This window comes from Daphnia pulicaria, chromosome 10 (genome assembly GCF_021234035.1).
Source record: "Daphnia pulicaria isolate SC F1-1A chromosome 10, SC_F0-13Bv2, whole genome shotgun sequence".
Taxonomy (NCBI): domain Eukaryota; kingdom Metazoa; phylum Arthropoda; class Branchiopoda; order Diplostraca; family Daphniidae; genus Daphnia; species Daphnia pulicaria.
This window is the reverse complement of record NC_060922.1, coordinates 1,541,217-1,557,159: the sequence shown is the minus strand read 5'-3', so window position 1 is coordinate 1,557,159 and position 15,943 is coordinate 1,541,217. Positions and strand designations below refer to the sequence as shown.

At 36.3% G+C, this 15,943-nt stretch overlaps 7 protein-coding genes across 13 annotated transcripts; 3 read left to right on the top strand and 4 right to left on the bottom strand.

The window, feature by feature from the left end:
• Positions 1-47: 47 nt before the first annotated feature.
• On the bottom strand, positions 48-3,477 carry LOC124314055 (A-kinase anchor protein 10, mitochondrial-like). The gene is made up of 11 exons (XM_046779051.1): positions 3,442-3,477; positions 3,038-3,373; positions 2,649-2,767; positions 1,622-2,586; positions 1,446-1,561; positions 1,243-1,390; positions 1,069-1,177; positions 758-1,004; positions 628-701; positions 506-558; positions 48-436 (listed from the first exon to the last, which is right to left on the bottom strand). The coding sequence occupies exons 3-11, from the start codon at positions 2,668-2,670 to the stop codon at positions 344-346; spliced, it is 1,827 nt and encodes a 608-aa protein (XP_046635007.1). The 5' UTR covers positions 2,671-2,767; positions 3,038-3,373; positions 3,442-3,477; the 3' UTR covers positions 48-343.
• A 218-nt stretch (positions 3,478-3,695) lies between these two features.
• LOC124314119 (major facilitator superfamily domain-containing protein 10-like) lies at positions 3,696-6,175 on the top strand. The gene is made up of 10 exons (XM_046779169.1): positions 3,696-3,933; positions 3,990-4,221; positions 4,339-4,442; positions 4,506-4,664; positions 4,738-4,923; positions 4,986-5,085; positions 5,185-5,405; positions 5,470-5,560; positions 5,633-5,770; positions 5,836-6,175. The coding sequence occupies exons 1-10, from the start codon at positions 3,931-3,933 to the stop codon at positions 5,925-5,927; spliced, it is 1,326 nt and encodes a 441-aa protein (XP_046635125.1). The 5' UTR covers positions 3,696-3,930; the 3' UTR covers positions 5,928-6,175.
• Positions 6,176-6,326: 151 nt separating this feature from the next.
• Positions 6,327-9,793, top strand: LOC124314147 (DNA replication complex GINS protein PSF2-like). 3 transcript variants are annotated; one of them, XM_046779224.1, is made up of 4 exons: positions 6,327-6,905; positions 6,964-7,125; positions 7,189-7,235; positions 8,481-8,618. In XM_046779224.1, exons 1-3 carry the CDS (start codon positions 6,552-6,554, stop codon positions 7,219-7,221), a joined length of 549 nt encoding a protein of 182 aa, XP_046635180.1. In that variant the 5' UTR covers positions 6,327-6,551; the 3' UTR covers positions 7,222-7,235; positions 8,481-8,618. The 3 variants fall into 3 exon arrangements, with proteins under 3 accessions (XP_046635180.1, XP_046635181.1, XP_046635179.1); XM_046779223.1 differs by lacking the exon at positions 6,327-6,905 and adding an exon at positions 9,426-9,793 and having other exon boundaries at positions 7,036-7,125; positions 8,481-9,359; XM_046779225.1 differs by lacking the exon at positions 8,481-8,618 and having other exon boundaries at positions 7,189-7,312.
• Positions 7,146-8,455, bottom strand: LOC124314243. The gene is made up of 6 exons (XM_046779396.1): positions 8,270-8,455; positions 8,057-8,211; positions 7,931-7,984; positions 7,728-7,863; positions 7,532-7,660; positions 7,146-7,463 (listed from the first exon to the last, which is right to left on the bottom strand). Exons 1-6 carry the CDS (start codon positions 8,325-8,327, stop codon positions 7,342-7,344), a joined length of 654 nt encoding a protein of 217 aa, XP_046635352.1. The 5' UTR covers positions 8,328-8,455; the 3' UTR covers positions 7,146-7,341.
• A 459-nt stretch (positions 9,794-10,252) lies between the features above and the next one.
• Positions 10,253-11,970, bottom strand: LOC124314179. Of its 3 annotated transcripts, none has more exons than XM_046779290.1 (5): positions 11,511-11,970; positions 11,384-11,446; positions 11,227-11,319; positions 11,096-11,161; positions 10,253-10,957 (listed from the first exon to the last, which is right to left on the bottom strand). In XM_046779290.1, the coding sequence occupies exons 1-5, from the start codon at positions 11,785-11,787 to the stop codon at positions 10,548-10,550; spliced, it is 909 nt and encodes a 302-aa protein (XP_046635246.1). In that variant the 5' UTR covers positions 11,788-11,970; the 3' UTR covers positions 10,253-10,547. The 3 variants fall into 3 exon arrangements, with proteins under 3 accessions (XP_046635246.1, XP_046635245.1, XP_046635243.1); XM_046779289.1 differs by having other exon boundaries at positions 10,253-10,970; positions 11,109-11,161; positions 11,511-11,969; XM_046779287.1 differs by having other exon boundaries at positions 10,253-11,161; positions 11,511-11,969.
• A 90-nt stretch (positions 11,971-12,060) lies between these two features.
• LOC124314144 (NF-kappa-B essential modulator-like) lies at positions 12,061-14,002 on the top strand. 3 transcript variants are annotated; one of them, XM_046779211.1, is made up of 6 exons: positions 12,061-12,336; positions 12,406-12,536; positions 12,617-12,736; positions 12,875-13,104; positions 13,168-13,471; positions 13,539-14,002. In XM_046779211.1, the coding sequence occupies exons 1-6, from the start codon at positions 12,216-12,218 to the stop codon at positions 13,809-13,811; spliced, it is 1,179 nt and encodes a 392-aa protein (XP_046635167.1). In that variant the 5' UTR covers positions 12,061-12,215; the 3' UTR covers positions 13,812-14,002. The 3 variants fall into 3 exon arrangements, with proteins under 3 accessions (XP_046635167.1, XP_046635169.1, XP_046635168.1); XM_046779213.1 differs by having other exon boundaries at positions 12,062-12,336; positions 12,617-12,727; positions 12,992-13,104; XM_046779212.1 differs by having other exon boundaries at positions 12,062-12,336; positions 12,617-12,728; positions 12,873-13,104.
• Positions 14,003-14,103: 101 nt separating this feature from the next.
• Positions 14,104-15,796, bottom strand: LOC124314231 (ankyrin repeat domain-containing protein 34A-like). Its single transcript, XM_046779377.1, has 5 exons — positions 15,193-15,796; positions 14,904-15,088; positions 14,794-14,844; positions 14,632-14,713; positions 14,104-14,575 (listed from the first exon to the last, which is right to left on the bottom strand). The coding sequence occupies exons 1-5, from the start codon at positions 15,314-15,316 to the stop codon at positions 14,286-14,288; spliced, it is 732 nt and encodes a 243-aa protein (XP_046635333.1). The 5' UTR covers positions 15,317-15,796; the 3' UTR covers positions 14,104-14,285.
• Between the last annotated feature and the right edge of the window lie 147 nt (positions 15,797-15,943).

Genomic DNA, 15,943 nt, shown 5'->3' with positions numbered 1-15,943 from the left:
ATGGGAACACGTGACGACTAAGAGCAGCAGTAGAGAAGACATTGCCAGATGTTTAAATTTATTTTATTTTTTATACCTTTTTCAAACGGCAGCACTTTCTCATTTAACAAGTATGAAAGACTAGTCGCATGAAACCACGACCGATATGGATAGATATAGTTAACATACATAATTACAGCAAACGTCATGTAAGTAACGAATTCAGAAGTCAGGCGTATAACATATTGGAAATTTGGAATATAATGCGGTTAAGTGGGTTTGTCCCCAATTCGTTTTGTCAATATTTTTTTTTTTTTTTCATTTGTTTATGTAGAATAGACAGCAAGGAAAATGTGGAGGGACACTAAAGCGCTTGAGGCGGTCTTTTCCCTGAAGTTATTGCTAACACATCTTTAATAATAATTTCGGCCATTTGCCAGGCCATGTCTTCTTTTTCCTAATATTTCAAACCAAAATTCAAAATTTTATGTCAAATTTTCAAAGTAATTTTACTCATATTAAATACCTGATCCTCTTCCACAAAAACAAATTTTCTTACAGCTTTAGTTATTTTGGACTCTATAACAAAATTTAGAAAATTGTGAATACCACTGTAAATTCCAGTAAATATAAATATGATGAGCGTACCGGTTTTCTTTTCAACAGGAAACTCTATTTCGCTGTAGAATCTTCCGAATGGCGTAAGACGTCCAAGGCTAAGCCTGTACCACGATTAAATATGAATAATAATAATAACTTTAATGTGGAATTGATTTACGTTATTTTCTTTCTCTGCCACAGCGCGTCGGGATCATTTAGTTGTCGAATATCAATCATTAGGCTTTCGTTACTAATACTGTTTCCCAAACGTATCATTGAATTTTCCGCATTATTCACAACGGTAGACGAAATAACTCCGATTGCCGAAGCAGAAGAACCTCCCGCTGCTAGGTAGCTTGAGACAGTTGCTGAGGTTGTACTACAACTTATTCCACTTACTTCACTGTTGATCGTACTTGTAGAACCTATGTACGTACACATAAAAATAAATTAGAGGAAATATAATAGGGATTTTTTATTCCAACCAACCTGAACGTTTGCACCGCGATAAAAGATTGGAGGTGTTTTTTAGGGCACTTACAATGTCATTTAGATATTGACAAAAGACAGGGGAAGACATAAATGGTTGAAGATATTTCTACATATAAAAAGAAAACAAAAACATCAAACGATGCGTAAGAGTTCAACTCATCTTTTTAATACCTTCTCCATTGTTGATAACAACACGTGAAGTGCGTTTTCAAAGCAATCTGGACCAGGACCATTTTTGGTCATACATATATTTTCTTCTATATTGGATCGTATTGCATCTATTAGCCCCAACGGCTGTGTGGCTTGTAAGGAAAAATACCTGCATGAAAAGAAAAATTAGATCAGGAAGTCTACTGCATAATTTGAATTTTTACTTGTTGTATATAATCAAGGCATCCGATGAAGCATTGGGTGAGTTCCACTGAGATCGATAATTATCTGCCGCTAACAAAAATTCTAGCCAGTGGCGCTTGCCTTCTTGGTCCATATACTGTAAAAATGATTTTTCTCATTATTTATATAAATAAGCAACAAAGCAATAAAATTTTACCTCCATAAAGTAAAATAGACAAGCATCATTATAAATTATATCTGTGATCGACAGTTTCCCGCCAGTGATTATTTCTAGTTGATAGCGATAATAAAATTCCGAGTGAAGAAACTCTATAAAGTAATCATTCTCAAGCAAGTTGCAAACTCCGATTTGGACGTCTTGAAAGACATCGGCATCAAGCTCTGTTATTTCCAAAGAGCAAGGATCGACATCTCGTAGAAAACACGAAACGGTAGGAAGGTAGTCACTTGAATCAGATTCGAAATATTTTTGGATGATTCTACGTCTTTCACTGAGCAGACTGTGAGCCATCGTGTCTGTTTCTAAAGGCTTTGTTGAACGGGTGGAGCCCGTGGACACAGAATGGCCAGGGGAGTCAAGACTTGTGTCGTCACTAAAGCCTGAACTACTAGAAGTTGAATTCAGCAGTCGAAGCACTTTAGTATCGTTATTTTTTGAAGGGCTCCATTTTGCAAGTAAGCCGTCCCCATTTACGATAGGACTGTTGGCGTTGCTATTAGATGCGCAACCGCTTGTGGATAAGGACGTCGCCAATAAATGGTAATTTTTTAAATCGTTTAACAGCATTAAGTAACTGCTAACTTGTTTGCTCTCGAGATACTGTTGGAAGTAAGATAGTGCTGTTAGATCCATCAAGACTTCTTGTAGATTTTTTGAGAGGCGAGACCTTCGCGACCAAGAACGAATGGTTTCGGGAAGATTCAAATCTCCCAAGTCTCCAAAATCACCGCTGAATTTGTCTGGAACTTTAGACGTATTATTGACGTTGACCACACCTTCTTCGCTTGGGAACCGTTGAAGATTATTATACAAGCTTTCTCCAAGGTCTCCACTGGTAGACAATGACATTGAAGATGATGCTGAATCATTGTTATTTTGAGGCAAGTAGTTTTTGTTCGAAATTCCCCTAGTATTGTTAGATGGGACACTGGATCTTTTCCCTGGATGATTAACATAACTTTAAAACAGGTTTGAATTATAAAGAAAACATGAAGAAGATTACCTAAGCGCTTCCAAAATGCCATTTTAATTGTTTCGACAGCTTAAGAAAACTCAGTGATTATTGTGTACTAAACACACCGAAGTGAGGATAGCGTTATTTCATTTTCCATCTTCTAAAAACTGCAAAAATCAATTCTGTTAATATGTTGATGTACATACCAATAGCATGAAAACATGGAAACAAACATAATGGAAGTAAGCCACACACAACCAAACATCATAACAAATATAAAAGAATTAATATAATATACATTTCATAATAGGTGGCAAATAAAATGGCAAAAAAAAACAACATATCTAGCCTCAAGATAAGCAATGATGAGCGAAGTATTTGAGTAATTATCAGGATTACTGAAGACACGTAGCAAAAAAAATGACAGAATAACATACCTGTTTCACACACAAGTCACTCTGGGTTTTTCCGGTTAAAAAAAAAGGATTGCCACTTAAACTTATTTTGCTGAAAATGAGATTATTTTTTTTTTAAGGAACAAATATTTCAATACACTAAACGTTTGGAAATCATAGTAACAACGGCACAAACGAGAACGGCAAATTTACAAGGTCGATGAGTTCAAGACTTCAAGAGAGGAAAACATTAAACAAGACTAACTCCAATATTCAACGGATGAACGTTTTCCGTCTGCTACTTATTTTTCGTGAAATCAGTGAAATGCTCCAAATGCCATCTGACGATGATTAAATTGCTTTGGTGAAATGATGAACCTTTATGGAAATCAATTACATTAAAACCCTGAACCAATAAAGTTCAAATAAACTGTATGTATTTTTACTTATAATATTAGCACTTTTTGGGTCCGGTCAAAGTCAAACATGTCTAGGTCAGAGAAAAAATTCTGACGATTTGAAAAAGTAAAAGAAGTGAATAAAAAAATAATCAAATACACCATGAATATTTATTTGTTTTTAAATATTTCTCATTGAATCACAATCAGCAATTAGCATTGAATAAATGCATATTAATTTCCAAAGGGAATTGTTATTGGTGTGCGTGAATTGGCTTGGCAGCGTTGGCTTCCACGTAAACATAGCGCTGAAACAAAAAATCGTGTTTGTGCTACCCGGTGGTGTCAAAAATTATCTCTAAAAACTTGCTTATCACCGTTAGGTTATCATGGGCTTGTTCTGTTTAAAGTTTTTTTAAAGTTTTAGGAAGGAGCACAAGGCGGCCGGACGTTTCCACGTATCCTGGAATAACATTTTATGCTGTGCATGAAATAATACCTAATTGTTGAATCTACACACTTTAACACATTGTGAAAATGGTAATTTTGTTTGGTTTCTTTCTAATGCGCTCAGTAATAAATCTCGTGTTTTATAGACCACAAAAAAAGACACCGTGAAATCTCGACTTAATCCTGCAGCATGGGTGATGTTCACATCACTTGTCATTGATCTTATTGGTTTCACCATCATATTGCCACTCATGCCAAAACTGCTAGACCATTATAGCCTTACAGGTGGTGCTTCTATTAGTTTTCTTGAAAGCACAGTGAAAACTTTACAAGAGACACTAAACATTCCTGAAAAATTCAACTCTGTGATGACTGGAGGTTTGTTGCCTTTTTTATTTGTATATTTGTAACTTAATTCTAACCCAACTGCTTCTATGCATACCTAACACTTTACCACAACCAATCTCTTTAAATGTTTCTGTATCATGTACATAGGTGTCCTAGGTTCTTTGTTTTCTTTTTTGCAATTTTTGGCCTCTCCATTGGCTGGATGTCTGTCTGATTGTTATGGTAGAAAACCTGCATTGCTTGTTAGCATGGTACTTCATTTATGACAATTTTTTCCTTTGTGTTATTATCTAAAAATTTCACTTTGTTGTCAGGTTGGAATTGCTGCCTCCTATGCTCTGTGGGTTGTGTCTGACAACTTCATACTCTTTGTATTAGCTAGAGCTGTGGGTGGGATAAGCAAAGCCAATGTAAGCTTAGCAACTGCTGTAATGGCAGATATCACTGACAGTGCAACAAGAGCAAAAGCCATGGTAACACTTCATCCTGCTAAAAAGTAATTTCATCTGATGGTATTTGTTTGATGTTTTGCCCTATGCCATACAGGCGTTAGTTGGTGTTGCGTTTGCCATAGGTTTCATAATAGGACCTGTCACCGGTGCAGCGTTTTCAGCATGGGGTATCGATAGCAATGAAGGGAATTGGTGGTTTTGGCCAGCGATTTTTTCGTTAACTTTAACCGTAATCAATTTCGGATTTTTATCAGTATTCTTTAAAGAATCATTACCTAAGGTAAACTGTGGTTATGAATATCTTTGAGTTATGCTTATTTTACCTTGTATTATTTTTTACAGGAAAAAAGGGCTAAATCACTTCAATTATCTCAAACATGGAATCTCGTCAATCCTGTGTCTCTTTTCAAATTTCAGTTAGCCGATGGCATCTCTAAAAAAGGTATTTTTGTCACGATCCGTTGCACCTTACTTACTTAAATTCTTTGAACAAATTTAATTGAACTCGCAATTTAATTTTACATAAACCACCGTTTTTTAGATCTGGAGAAATTGAAAGTACTTGGAAGAGTCTACTTTTTGTTTTTGTTTCTTTTCTCTGGACTCGAGTATACGTTAACATTTTTGACTCATTTGCGATTCAACTATAACGCTGCTCAACAAGGCAAAATGTTACTCTTTATTGGCTTGTTGATGGCCTTTTTTCAAGGCGGTTTAGTCCGACGAGTCAAGCCCGGCAAAGAAAAAATGCTCGCGTTAATTGTAAGTTTAGACAATAATTAGTAATAACCATTAAGTATTAATGTGCGACTGTCTATTAAAATAGGGACTTGGAGTTATCATCCCTAGCTTTGTAGTAGTAGGTCTTTCCAATAGTGCAACAGCTTTGTATTTTGGACTTGCCTTGTACTCTTTGGGTAAGTAAATTTTTTATTTCATTCTCATTGCGTATCTCGTTGAGCACATGGAAATGTTTTCGAATTTATTAGGTTCAGCCATCGTAATTCCTTGTCTAACTGCAATGACCGCTGCCTATGGACGAGCCGATCAGAAGGGAGCAGTTATTGGTACCCTTAGATCATTGGGAGCGCTCGCTCGTGCCTTCGGCCCTTTACTTTCTTCATTTGGTAAATAAAAAATAAAATTTTTTCGCATAATTGCAAGCAAGTGAGATCATAACATTTTTTTATAGTATTTTTTGTGTTCGGAGCCGGGCCATGCTACTGCATTGGAGCTGTTGGTCTAATACTGCCGTTCGTTTTACTTCGTCAGTCGCCGTTGTAAACGTAAACTACCATCAACTGTGATTTAATCTTTCTTTTTTTCTTGATGCTGCATCACACACATCACATCACTCTAGGGGATACTTTCTTTAGCTTGGTTTGGGAACTCTAAAAATAGTGCTGGAAAATCATTAACTACTATAAAAGTGTCAATTCTTTTTGATTCTCATGAGGTAATTGCCAATATCGTCATTCCAATTTTTCTGCCCCGTCTGCTTTGTTAAGAAATACATTCAGAGTTTACGCTGATGCTCCAACACCTTTTCATTACATGGATCTAAACAGAAAGGAAGAATCTACAGTTTTATCTTAAATTAATATCAGAATCATGGTTTATTATTAAATCACAATTAAAAACATAAATGAACAGTGTAAAGCTTGTTCTAATTTTTTTAAACATCTTTACAAGAAATTTACGAATTTCACGATATTTGCGCGAAATAAATAGTAAAATATGGCAACGCTTACAGAGTTTCCCGGCTAAACGAATAATGGGATCGAAAACTGCATGTTGTTGATTGTAATTTCCTATTCAGCTATTCAGTTATTTGAAATAACGCCTATTCTTTAATACCCAAAATTTTTCTTGTGTGTGTCTTGAAAGTGACAAAACAACTAACGGATTATGAATCCGGCTGAAGTAGAATTTTTGGCCGAGAATCAGTCTATTCAAATCACGCCCAACTTTAGTCACGATCGCCTCTACTTGATCTGTGGAGAAGTAGGACCATTCAGGCCAGGAATTCCTGTTCAAGTTCCATTGTGGATGGCCATTAACTTGAAACAACGTCAGAAATGTCGATTAACCGCACCTGAATGGATGACAGTTGAGACATTGACAAAAATCAAGGAGGATGAGGGGCAATCTAAAACATTCACTCCTATGCCTGATCAACATTACATGGTAACCACTCAGCTTATTTTGGGAGCTGCTCCTCACGACATTCCCAATACAGATGAGATCCGTATCTTGGTCAAGGTATTTTTCAAAATTATCTTACAGTGAATTCCACATTCTTATTAATCGTATTGCTTAGGATATTTGGGACATGAGAATTGCTAAATTGAGGTCTTCTGTTGATGCATTTCTGAAAATTGGTGGCTCACTAGCCAAAGTAGACCATCTTACCTTGATGGAAATTAATACTGTACGTCCATTCTTGCCTCATGCTTTGGATCAACTTTTCAGGCTACGACAGGTTTTAATGATCAGTGATAATTAACTGAAAACTATTTATTTAAACTCATCATTTGTTTTGTAGGAAAAGAACTTCAACTACAATCAGACCCAGTAAACTTACAGCATAATGTAAGCACATTTTTGTTCCAATAAATTTTGTTTGTGTGTAGAATTATTTGAATTGCTAATAGTAAGATTGATTATGACTAGTAGTTGTTGTATAGGTAACCCTAATTTAGTTTGAATTCTTTGAATGGTTCGGTTTTTCATCCATTAAAAGGCATTGTATGTGGACTTTGACACACCATAGCTCCACCATGGCACATAGAATCCTCCCAGATAGTAAAATGATGAAACCTTATTAGGATCCATACAAAACAGAATGTTTAAAATATTTGCCATTTTTCTCCATAACTATGAAATACCTGATAGAATAATCCATGTAGGAAGAAATGAGAAATGTGTTTCAAAAACATTGTGCTGCCAGCCAAACATCCAAATTGGTAGTACATGTAGTCCCCCAATGGCAAGAATCCCATAAGGAGTTTTGAAACCTATTCATTGGGAGAAAATGTATCAAGTGACTTATTAGTTTTCTATTTATAAAATAAGCTTTAGAACCTTCAGCCATAACTCTTTTGACATAGCTTGGAGCATTGGCAAAAGAATCTTTCCATAGTTGTTCTCTCCATCCAGCTCCATGACAATGGTTGCAAACATAAGTTACCCATTCTAGATTAGATACAACTACTCCCCACTGAAAAATATGTGACAAATAGTTAAGACCTCAAGTAGTTAATGTCTTAAATTATTTATGTATTTACCTTAAAATTTGACCAAATCAGAGTTCTTCCAATGTTATCAACAATTACATCTAGCTGAATAGGAAAAATTCAATTTTAAGTTAATTATTGATGCACTTCAGTGTAATACTTGAGAGTTCTGCTTACCCAAGCACCAAATGAAGAACACTGATTCAGTTTTCTTGCTACCCACCCATCAATCCCATCAAGTGTAGCAAAAATTGCATAAAATAGTACAGCTGTGAATGGAGATTCATCTTTAAATAGGTGACCTGTGATGATTAGTATTAGTCTTACATAACCTGCATAGTGAATCAATGAGTTTATGTAAAATATTTTAATTTGAAAAGCTAGATTTACCAATCAAGTTAGGTACATAAAATGGAATGGCAAGGTTTAATTTGGAATGCGACTCCATAGCTTAAATTCTCACCGGGTGTGGCAGAGAATTAAGTAGTTCGTTTTGATACACGTGTAGTGTTACTGGCTCATTGCAACCATTCGTCTTGTGAAATTGAATATTGCGTGTATCTTGTATGACGTTACATTGTTTTCTTTTTTACTTTCACAGAATTACTGCTAGATGGCGTCAAATATCCCGGAGCCATCGGAAGTTCGGCGGTTAATCAGCCACATTCAAAAACCTATAGTCTTTCGCGGATTGATCGATACGTGGCCGATGCTCAAGTTTTCCATGAGTGATTGGAAAAATTTGTTCAGTGATAAATTATTGGAGTGCCGAGTGGGGAAAAGGAACTCGAAAAGTGATAAACCTCAATGGGAAAGACAGTCTGACAATATCAAGTGCACCTATGAAGAGTTAATCAAGTGGTCTGAAAATTGTGGTGGAGGAAACAATGTCGAATTGAGTGGCTTGGAAACGAACAAACGTTTTCTCTACTATGGTTACAAATATATGAAGGATATTTTTGATCTGGAAGTGTTGCAGATGATAGATTGGAAAGCATTTGGTTATCCTGAAAGAAATGGAGCCGAGTCAACTTTCTGGTTGGGTACAGCCGGGGCTCACACTCCTTGCCATTATGATACTTACGGTTTTAATCTTGTGGCTCAACTCGCTGGACGAAAGCGCTGGATCCTTTACCCTCCGGAAGATACATGTTTTCTGCAGCCTACCCGCATACCTTATGAAGAATCAAGTGTTTATAGTAGAATTAACTTCGAAAAATGGGCTGAGGCTGTTCCAGTTATCGAAGGGACTCACCCTCATGTGGTGGAATTGGTTCCGGGAGACGTCCTCTTTGTTCCAAGGCACTGGTGGCATCATGTACGCAATGAAGAGTTGTCAGTGAGTATCAATACCTGGATTGAACTTGCCAATGAAGATCATAAGGCGCGATTGCAAGAATCGTTGGTAAAGTTTATTGTTGCGCACACCAGTCGTAATCTTCCAACAGACGTACTTTACGAACTACTCAATCCGAACGAAGTATTTATATTTATTTTTTTATTGCTCGCTTCTTTTTTACTAAAATATTTTGATTGAAATATGTAGGAAGACATGGCAGATGCAGACTTGGATGAAATCCAAAACTTGGTACGCTATACTTTAAAAGCCACATCGGCAGCTAACCGAAAACATACACCTGAAGACATCAGTGAATTACCGCTCTTGAGCGATCCGTGGATTCTTCCTGTAGCGTGTAGTCAGTTGCCGAGGTTAGATCCTGAAGTGAAAAAAGCTCGATTCGACGAAGACCATGCCGAAGTTGATGCCCTAGATGTTATCAGAGCATTTTCTCATCCCCGTGTCATTGAAATCGTTTCCCAAATTCTTCAAGGGGAATGAAAAACTTAGTCTTTACCATTTTTTTCTTTCAATTAACGTATAGTTCATAGTTCTTAAATACAAGTTTATGTGTATCTCGTTGAAGTTGGTAATACAGCTGGCAGACGAACTTCCGTGCAAGAACTAATAGGCAGTGTTGCCCTTTCAGTCTTTTACGAAGCTCAGTAAATTTGAATGCTTGATTTCGCACTGCACTAGAGGTTTCGGCTGTAGAAAGTAAGTGAAATTTATAAAAAAATAGGAGGAATGTTTTATTTTAGGATAAGGGTAAACACGAAAATAAATGTGTCGTTCAAGTTTGAAAGATTCATCGCAATTTCACACACTAGATGGTGTTTCCTAATGTTATTTTTTACATTACGGCAGAACCATAGATACCTGGTCAGTTCACGGCTGTGTTGGCTTCCCTATCCCGGTTTCAGGGTAAACGTGGTCCGATTTGGAAGAATGAATGAGCGCCTCTAGTGAGTGTGTCAGCTACTACGTGAAGCCAGCCAATCAGGAAGGGTCTATGAAAAACTCATTGGCCAATCGGCAATCACAGCTTACTTTTCTACAAGAAGTAAACAATAATAAAAAGGAGAAGTATCCAACTGTCAAACCTCTAAGTTTTATCTAACTTCTAAGTGTCCTATCTTTTTAAGTGTCCTCACATTTTTACATTTTATTGTTTGGTTGTGTAAAAAAAATATGTGGTGTAAATACATGGTACGTTTTATTCTTAGTTACTTTGAATTTTATTCTCTTTCTGCAATATTTCGATCTTAACACGCCAGCTGAGTCCAATATACCAGAAAGACGAGATTAAAGGTTAATATTTATGAACCTTTAATGAGGAATGCATGAACAAATTTTTCGATCGTTGAAATCCTTTATCAATTGCGTTATATTTTCAACTGTTGTGAAATGGTTTGACAAAGCAGTAGTGCTTGATGGAATGTTCTTTCCGTTGACATAATACATTACTTCTTGTTTGTTTTGAAAATGTAAACTTTTCACATTATAATTTCCATTTGGTAGTTGATCCATCGAAATGCAATAAATCATTTGTTTGATTTGATCAAAAGACCATATCCAATTCTTTGGTATCATTGATAAAGTTACTAGTGACTGAAATGTCACAAAATTAGACTTGAAATTAGTAGAGCTTGCTTCCATAGAAGGTGATGTAACTGTCGAATCTTCAATGACAACAGCAACGTTTTTGTTCATTACATCAGGAAGTGGATCAAAAATAGCTTCTTCAGCAGCCTGGGGAATGTCCATTGATTCTTGAATAGTAGAGGTAGCTTCCATAGAAGGCGATGCAACTGTCGTATCTTCAATGACAACAGCAAGATTTTCTTTGATTGAATCAGGAAGTGGATCAACAATTCCTTCTTCAGCAGCCTGGTGAATGTCGATTGTTTCTTGAATAGTAGAGGTAACTTCCATGGAGGGTGCTATAAGATTAAAATTAAAGCAATTGCTCTTCAAAATAAAATGTAAAGAGAACTATTATCAATACCTGTACTGTCAACTTTTTTTCTCTTTGACGTAGTAGGTGGTTTGTCTACTTTTGGTCGTTTCCTTACTGATGAATTGCTAGCATTTGCTTCCACTACAAAATATATTTAAGAATTGCATTATTTAATTTTAAACAATATAAACATATGTAAAAATACCATTCAGGTTATTTCTCCATTTGAAAGCATCAACATTTTGCATTGCTTGTCGACTAGATTTATCTAAAATGAAAATGGTTCAGTTTCTGTGTGACATTAAAGATTATACAGGAAAGGAAATACATACCATTTATCAGAAAATGTTTGGGAATTGCTCCAGCATTAAGATTCCTACGTTTGAAAGGATGGAACACGTTCAAAATTTGAATCCCTGATTTAAAGTCACTTTCGTCAAAATGACGGGAGCAAATAAGTGAGGTGCTCGTCAAATTGCTACATGGAATTAGTTCTTGCCATTTTGATAATGAAGTTTTAGGAATTGTAAACAGGGTAACCTCGTTTTCTTTTTGATTTCCTTTGTAATATGTTGTTTTACAACCAGGAACAGCACACCTGCCAACCATTTTTACAGAAATTATGGTTAGGCTTCATTCACGTAATACACGATGATGGCCGCCGTATTCACATATTACACAAAAATGGCCGCCGAAAGTATTCAACGTCTTATCACTAGATGGCGCTGATTCATTCTTCCACTTCACAACTTCTGACAAGCTCCGCCCTAAAATGTCTGAAAATCGGGGATACGTTTACCCTGAAACCGGGATAGGGAAGCCAATACAGCCATGAACTGACCAGGTATCTATGGCTCTGATTACGGCTCGTGTTCGTCTGCTTAAAGCATGAAGTACACATCGTATGTGCTGCCAGTACTGCGTTTCAATTCGTATTATGTAGGTACTTCGAACTGACTTCGAAGTACGAATTGTACATTTAAGATAACGAATTCTGGATAGTGATAAGAACTAACGTTTGAAAATTAGAGACGAAAATGACTTCTCAAAGTATGTATGCTTCACAAAGTAAAAGTTTAGAAAGTAATACCCTTCTAAGTGTTGAAGAGATAGAAGAAAAGATTCAACAGCTTATTACTGAAAATACTGGTTTACGAAGTATGTTCTTATTATTTCTTCCGTTTAAAATTTTTGTTACATTTCATAATTCCACTTTTAACTTCCCAGATACATTACAGCAGAATAACACCTATATGAGACAACTTTCTTCAACGTTGGTGGAATGGCAGGAGGAAGTTATAAGAGTTCAAAGTGTTTATCAAAACAAAGTTGAAAGAGCTAAGGAAGTTATAACCAAAGTAATTTTAATCTAACAGTTTAGAATTTTAGTTTTGGTTATATCAAATCCTCTATATAAAAAAATGTTTCATCTATACAGTTGAAAGAGGAAAATGCTGCATTGAAAGAAACAATTGATTTGGAAAGGGCAAATGCTCATTCCAGTTCAAATATTTCTGAGGTCGCAAGATCAAACCAGATTCAGGCAACACACTCACAGGTGAGTTATTATTTTTACATTTTTATTCTATGATAACAAAATTTTATGTTTATTTAATGAAAGTGTTGTTAACTAAATCTGAAATATTTTGGTGATTCATTCTTGTACTTACCATCTTGCCCTTCTACGTATTTGTAGGAGGGATTTGAATCCCTCGATAGTTATGTTCTTGTTGCTTCTTCGCCACCAGACGATCTTACATTGAAAGATAATCGGCATGGTGATGAATTACCCAGCTATGATTCTCTTTTTCACCAGCGCGAAAATGGTGAAGGAATTGCAGATACATCCCTGTGCCAAGTACAACGAGAAGCAGATTTCCTACGGGAGCAGTTAGCCAACGAAATGGAAAGCAACAAGAACAAACAGTAAATTAGTCTTGTTTAACCATTTTTCGATTAACTGAAACGCTAAATGTACTTACATTTCAGAATTTTGTTAAATCAAACAACAGCTCAGTTGGATCAACTTATGGTTGAATTCCAAGAATTATCTAAAAAGTGGGGTCAACAAAGTCAAGCTGTGCTAGATCCTAGTGTTGAGGAACTGACTAAAACAAACCTGCAGTTAAGACAAAATTACACTGAACTGGAAGAAAAAGTAATTTCTGCGAACACTCGTTTGGCTGTAGCCGAGGAAATGGTGCTTAGCAAACAGGTAGACATCACAGAACTGCAATCCGAAATAGCTCGTTTGGAAAAATGTCTGGAAACAATGCCCATCCTGAAAGCCCAGGTTAGAACATCCATTTTATTTTATTTTGAAAGTACAAGAGAATTCTAAGTTAAAAGTTTAATTGCAGATGGAACTTTTTCGCACTGATTTTGAAGCTGAACGTGAGGCGCGTCAAAGTTTAGCTGGAGACAAAGATGCCATGGAACAGGAAATTCGTCTATTAAAACGACAACTTGAAGGTGCCGTAGAAAATTCTTTTGTTTCAGTGTCGACCCGTCCTTCAGAAGACGACGTTGTCGTGACAAGTTACGAGTGTCCGAAATGTAACTTTGCATTTCAGTCCAATGATGCACTTAATAATCATTTGGATGTTTGTTTAACACAACAAATGTTTCCGTAATTCGCTTATGCGCAGGAATGTTGATTTTAACACTTCAACAATCGAATTTTTAGAAGTTAAGATTTGTAGTAAGACTAAAAACGTCGAGTTGCGTTATTATAACAGCAAACGTTGGTTTTGTTTATCATTTAACGTTTCTATGAACTTGAAGTTAATTATCAATCTAGTAAATACACATGATTGAAATTTCAGTAATGAAATCTAGTTGCTGAACTTGAAGTCACAGTTAAGTATTCATAGTTACAACTTCATATTCCTTTAGGTGTATAAGTTACATTTCTTCTTAATGCAACAAATTATTTCCAAATCTGATAAAAGTAACTGACACAAACGCAGATTTTTTTAGGTTTTTTTTTTGTGTTTATTTAAAGAGCTAACAGAACAATTTTTCGACGAATGGCATGGTGTTGCACAATCGGCTGGAGAGTTATCACGAGGCAATTGGTTCTTCCTGCAGAAATCGAATTACACGATTTACTGTACATCGTTTTGATCTGCACAGTTGCTGTCGTTTTTCCGCCAATGTCGCCTCTGAATTTCTGGAGTAAACGACCGACTTTGAATACCAGCTATAGGTTTGTGACGCGTTTCACGACAAGACGTGGAAGATTTTTTCCCCTGTTCGAGTTGTCTTGGATCAGCAAATCCTTCGAAGTTGTCTGGCAAAAAATATGTGCTCTTCCAACTCAACAAATCAGCTAGTTCCTTTTTTTCGAATCCTTCTGCCAAATTTCCAGCTGTAAGACCTTTTCGATTCTTCTGACCTAAACAAGAATCATCGATTAGTGGAAGAAAAGTCGAAGAGAGCATTTTTCCTAACCGAGGTAGATCATTCGATGCACAGCACTTAGCCGCTCAAGAATAATCGTCACTATATCGGTTAAACCAAGCGATGCGGCGTGCTAATAATAGAATATTATTGTTAATTTTAAAATAATGTTAACGTGCTTAAATGTAAAGTATCAAATTATGTAAGTTTCACCATGAGTGCACTGTTTCCATCAAAGTCTTCCATACCATGATCCAAACGTTTCTGTGATAAAATTGAATAGTAATTTGTTAAGCTGAACTTGAAGCGATATGGATCTCTACCGATTCCAGCAAAATGCGAACAGTGCCCTTTTGTCGACGTAGTATAGAGTGCATTAGCGGTGTCATACCGTACCGATCACCAATGTTTGGATCTGCTCCGGCTTGTAGTAAAAGTACAATTAAGCGGTTTCTTATTGATTCGTCGTCCTTCACCTGTGTAACCGCCAGGATTAGAGGAGTACTTCCTATAGTTCCATGCAGTAAAATAAAAGTTTTACTTTACTATTCGTTAACAGTCGTAAAATAGCGGTAATGTGTTCAGTATTAAATTTAAAGCATTTTTCTTTACCCTCACGATGGATGTCGACGTAATCTTGATCATAACCAGCATCTAAATAGAATTTAACTTGGCGATAATGTCCACTAATAACAGCATCTAACAAATACGAAGCACGATCCGCTACTGAGTCCATAGGCGACGATAGCTGTAGGTGCCCGACGATCGAATGATTCCAAACGACTTCGATCGCACGGCAAAGAGCCTAGGATTTTTTAAGGAGTAGTGTAGGTACTCAGTCGACGTCGCAAAATCCCTGAATGCGCACGAGAGAATGCGTCGTGAGGAAATTCAATTGAAAGTACTCGCGCGTTACGCTTGTCCGTAGTAAACATGCAGAGGGAGAGAAGGGTTGTATTATTATCAATGTCAACATATTGGCCTTCATCGTCCGCAAACAGTAGCCTAATACCATTTATAGGACAGATTACATCGTTTCGTGCCGCTCGCAATAACTCAATTGGTGAATAAAAATGGCTCAACCCTGCACGATTTGAATTGGCTGCAGCAAAGTCACGTTCCAACATATGTTACGAATATCTTCTGAAGCCTATTGCAAAGTCGAATGATTATAGTAATTTCACAACTTTTATCACAATTCACTTTAAATCTCCTGTATTATATTGAAACTCGTGAAATTATTGCTATGAAATATTATTGCGAATGTAAGGTTATGATACGGCAATGAAACCGTAGCACCAATAAGAAAATTAGAAAGCGGACACGAGACCAAAAGTTTCTTTTTATTTTATTATTAGTCACA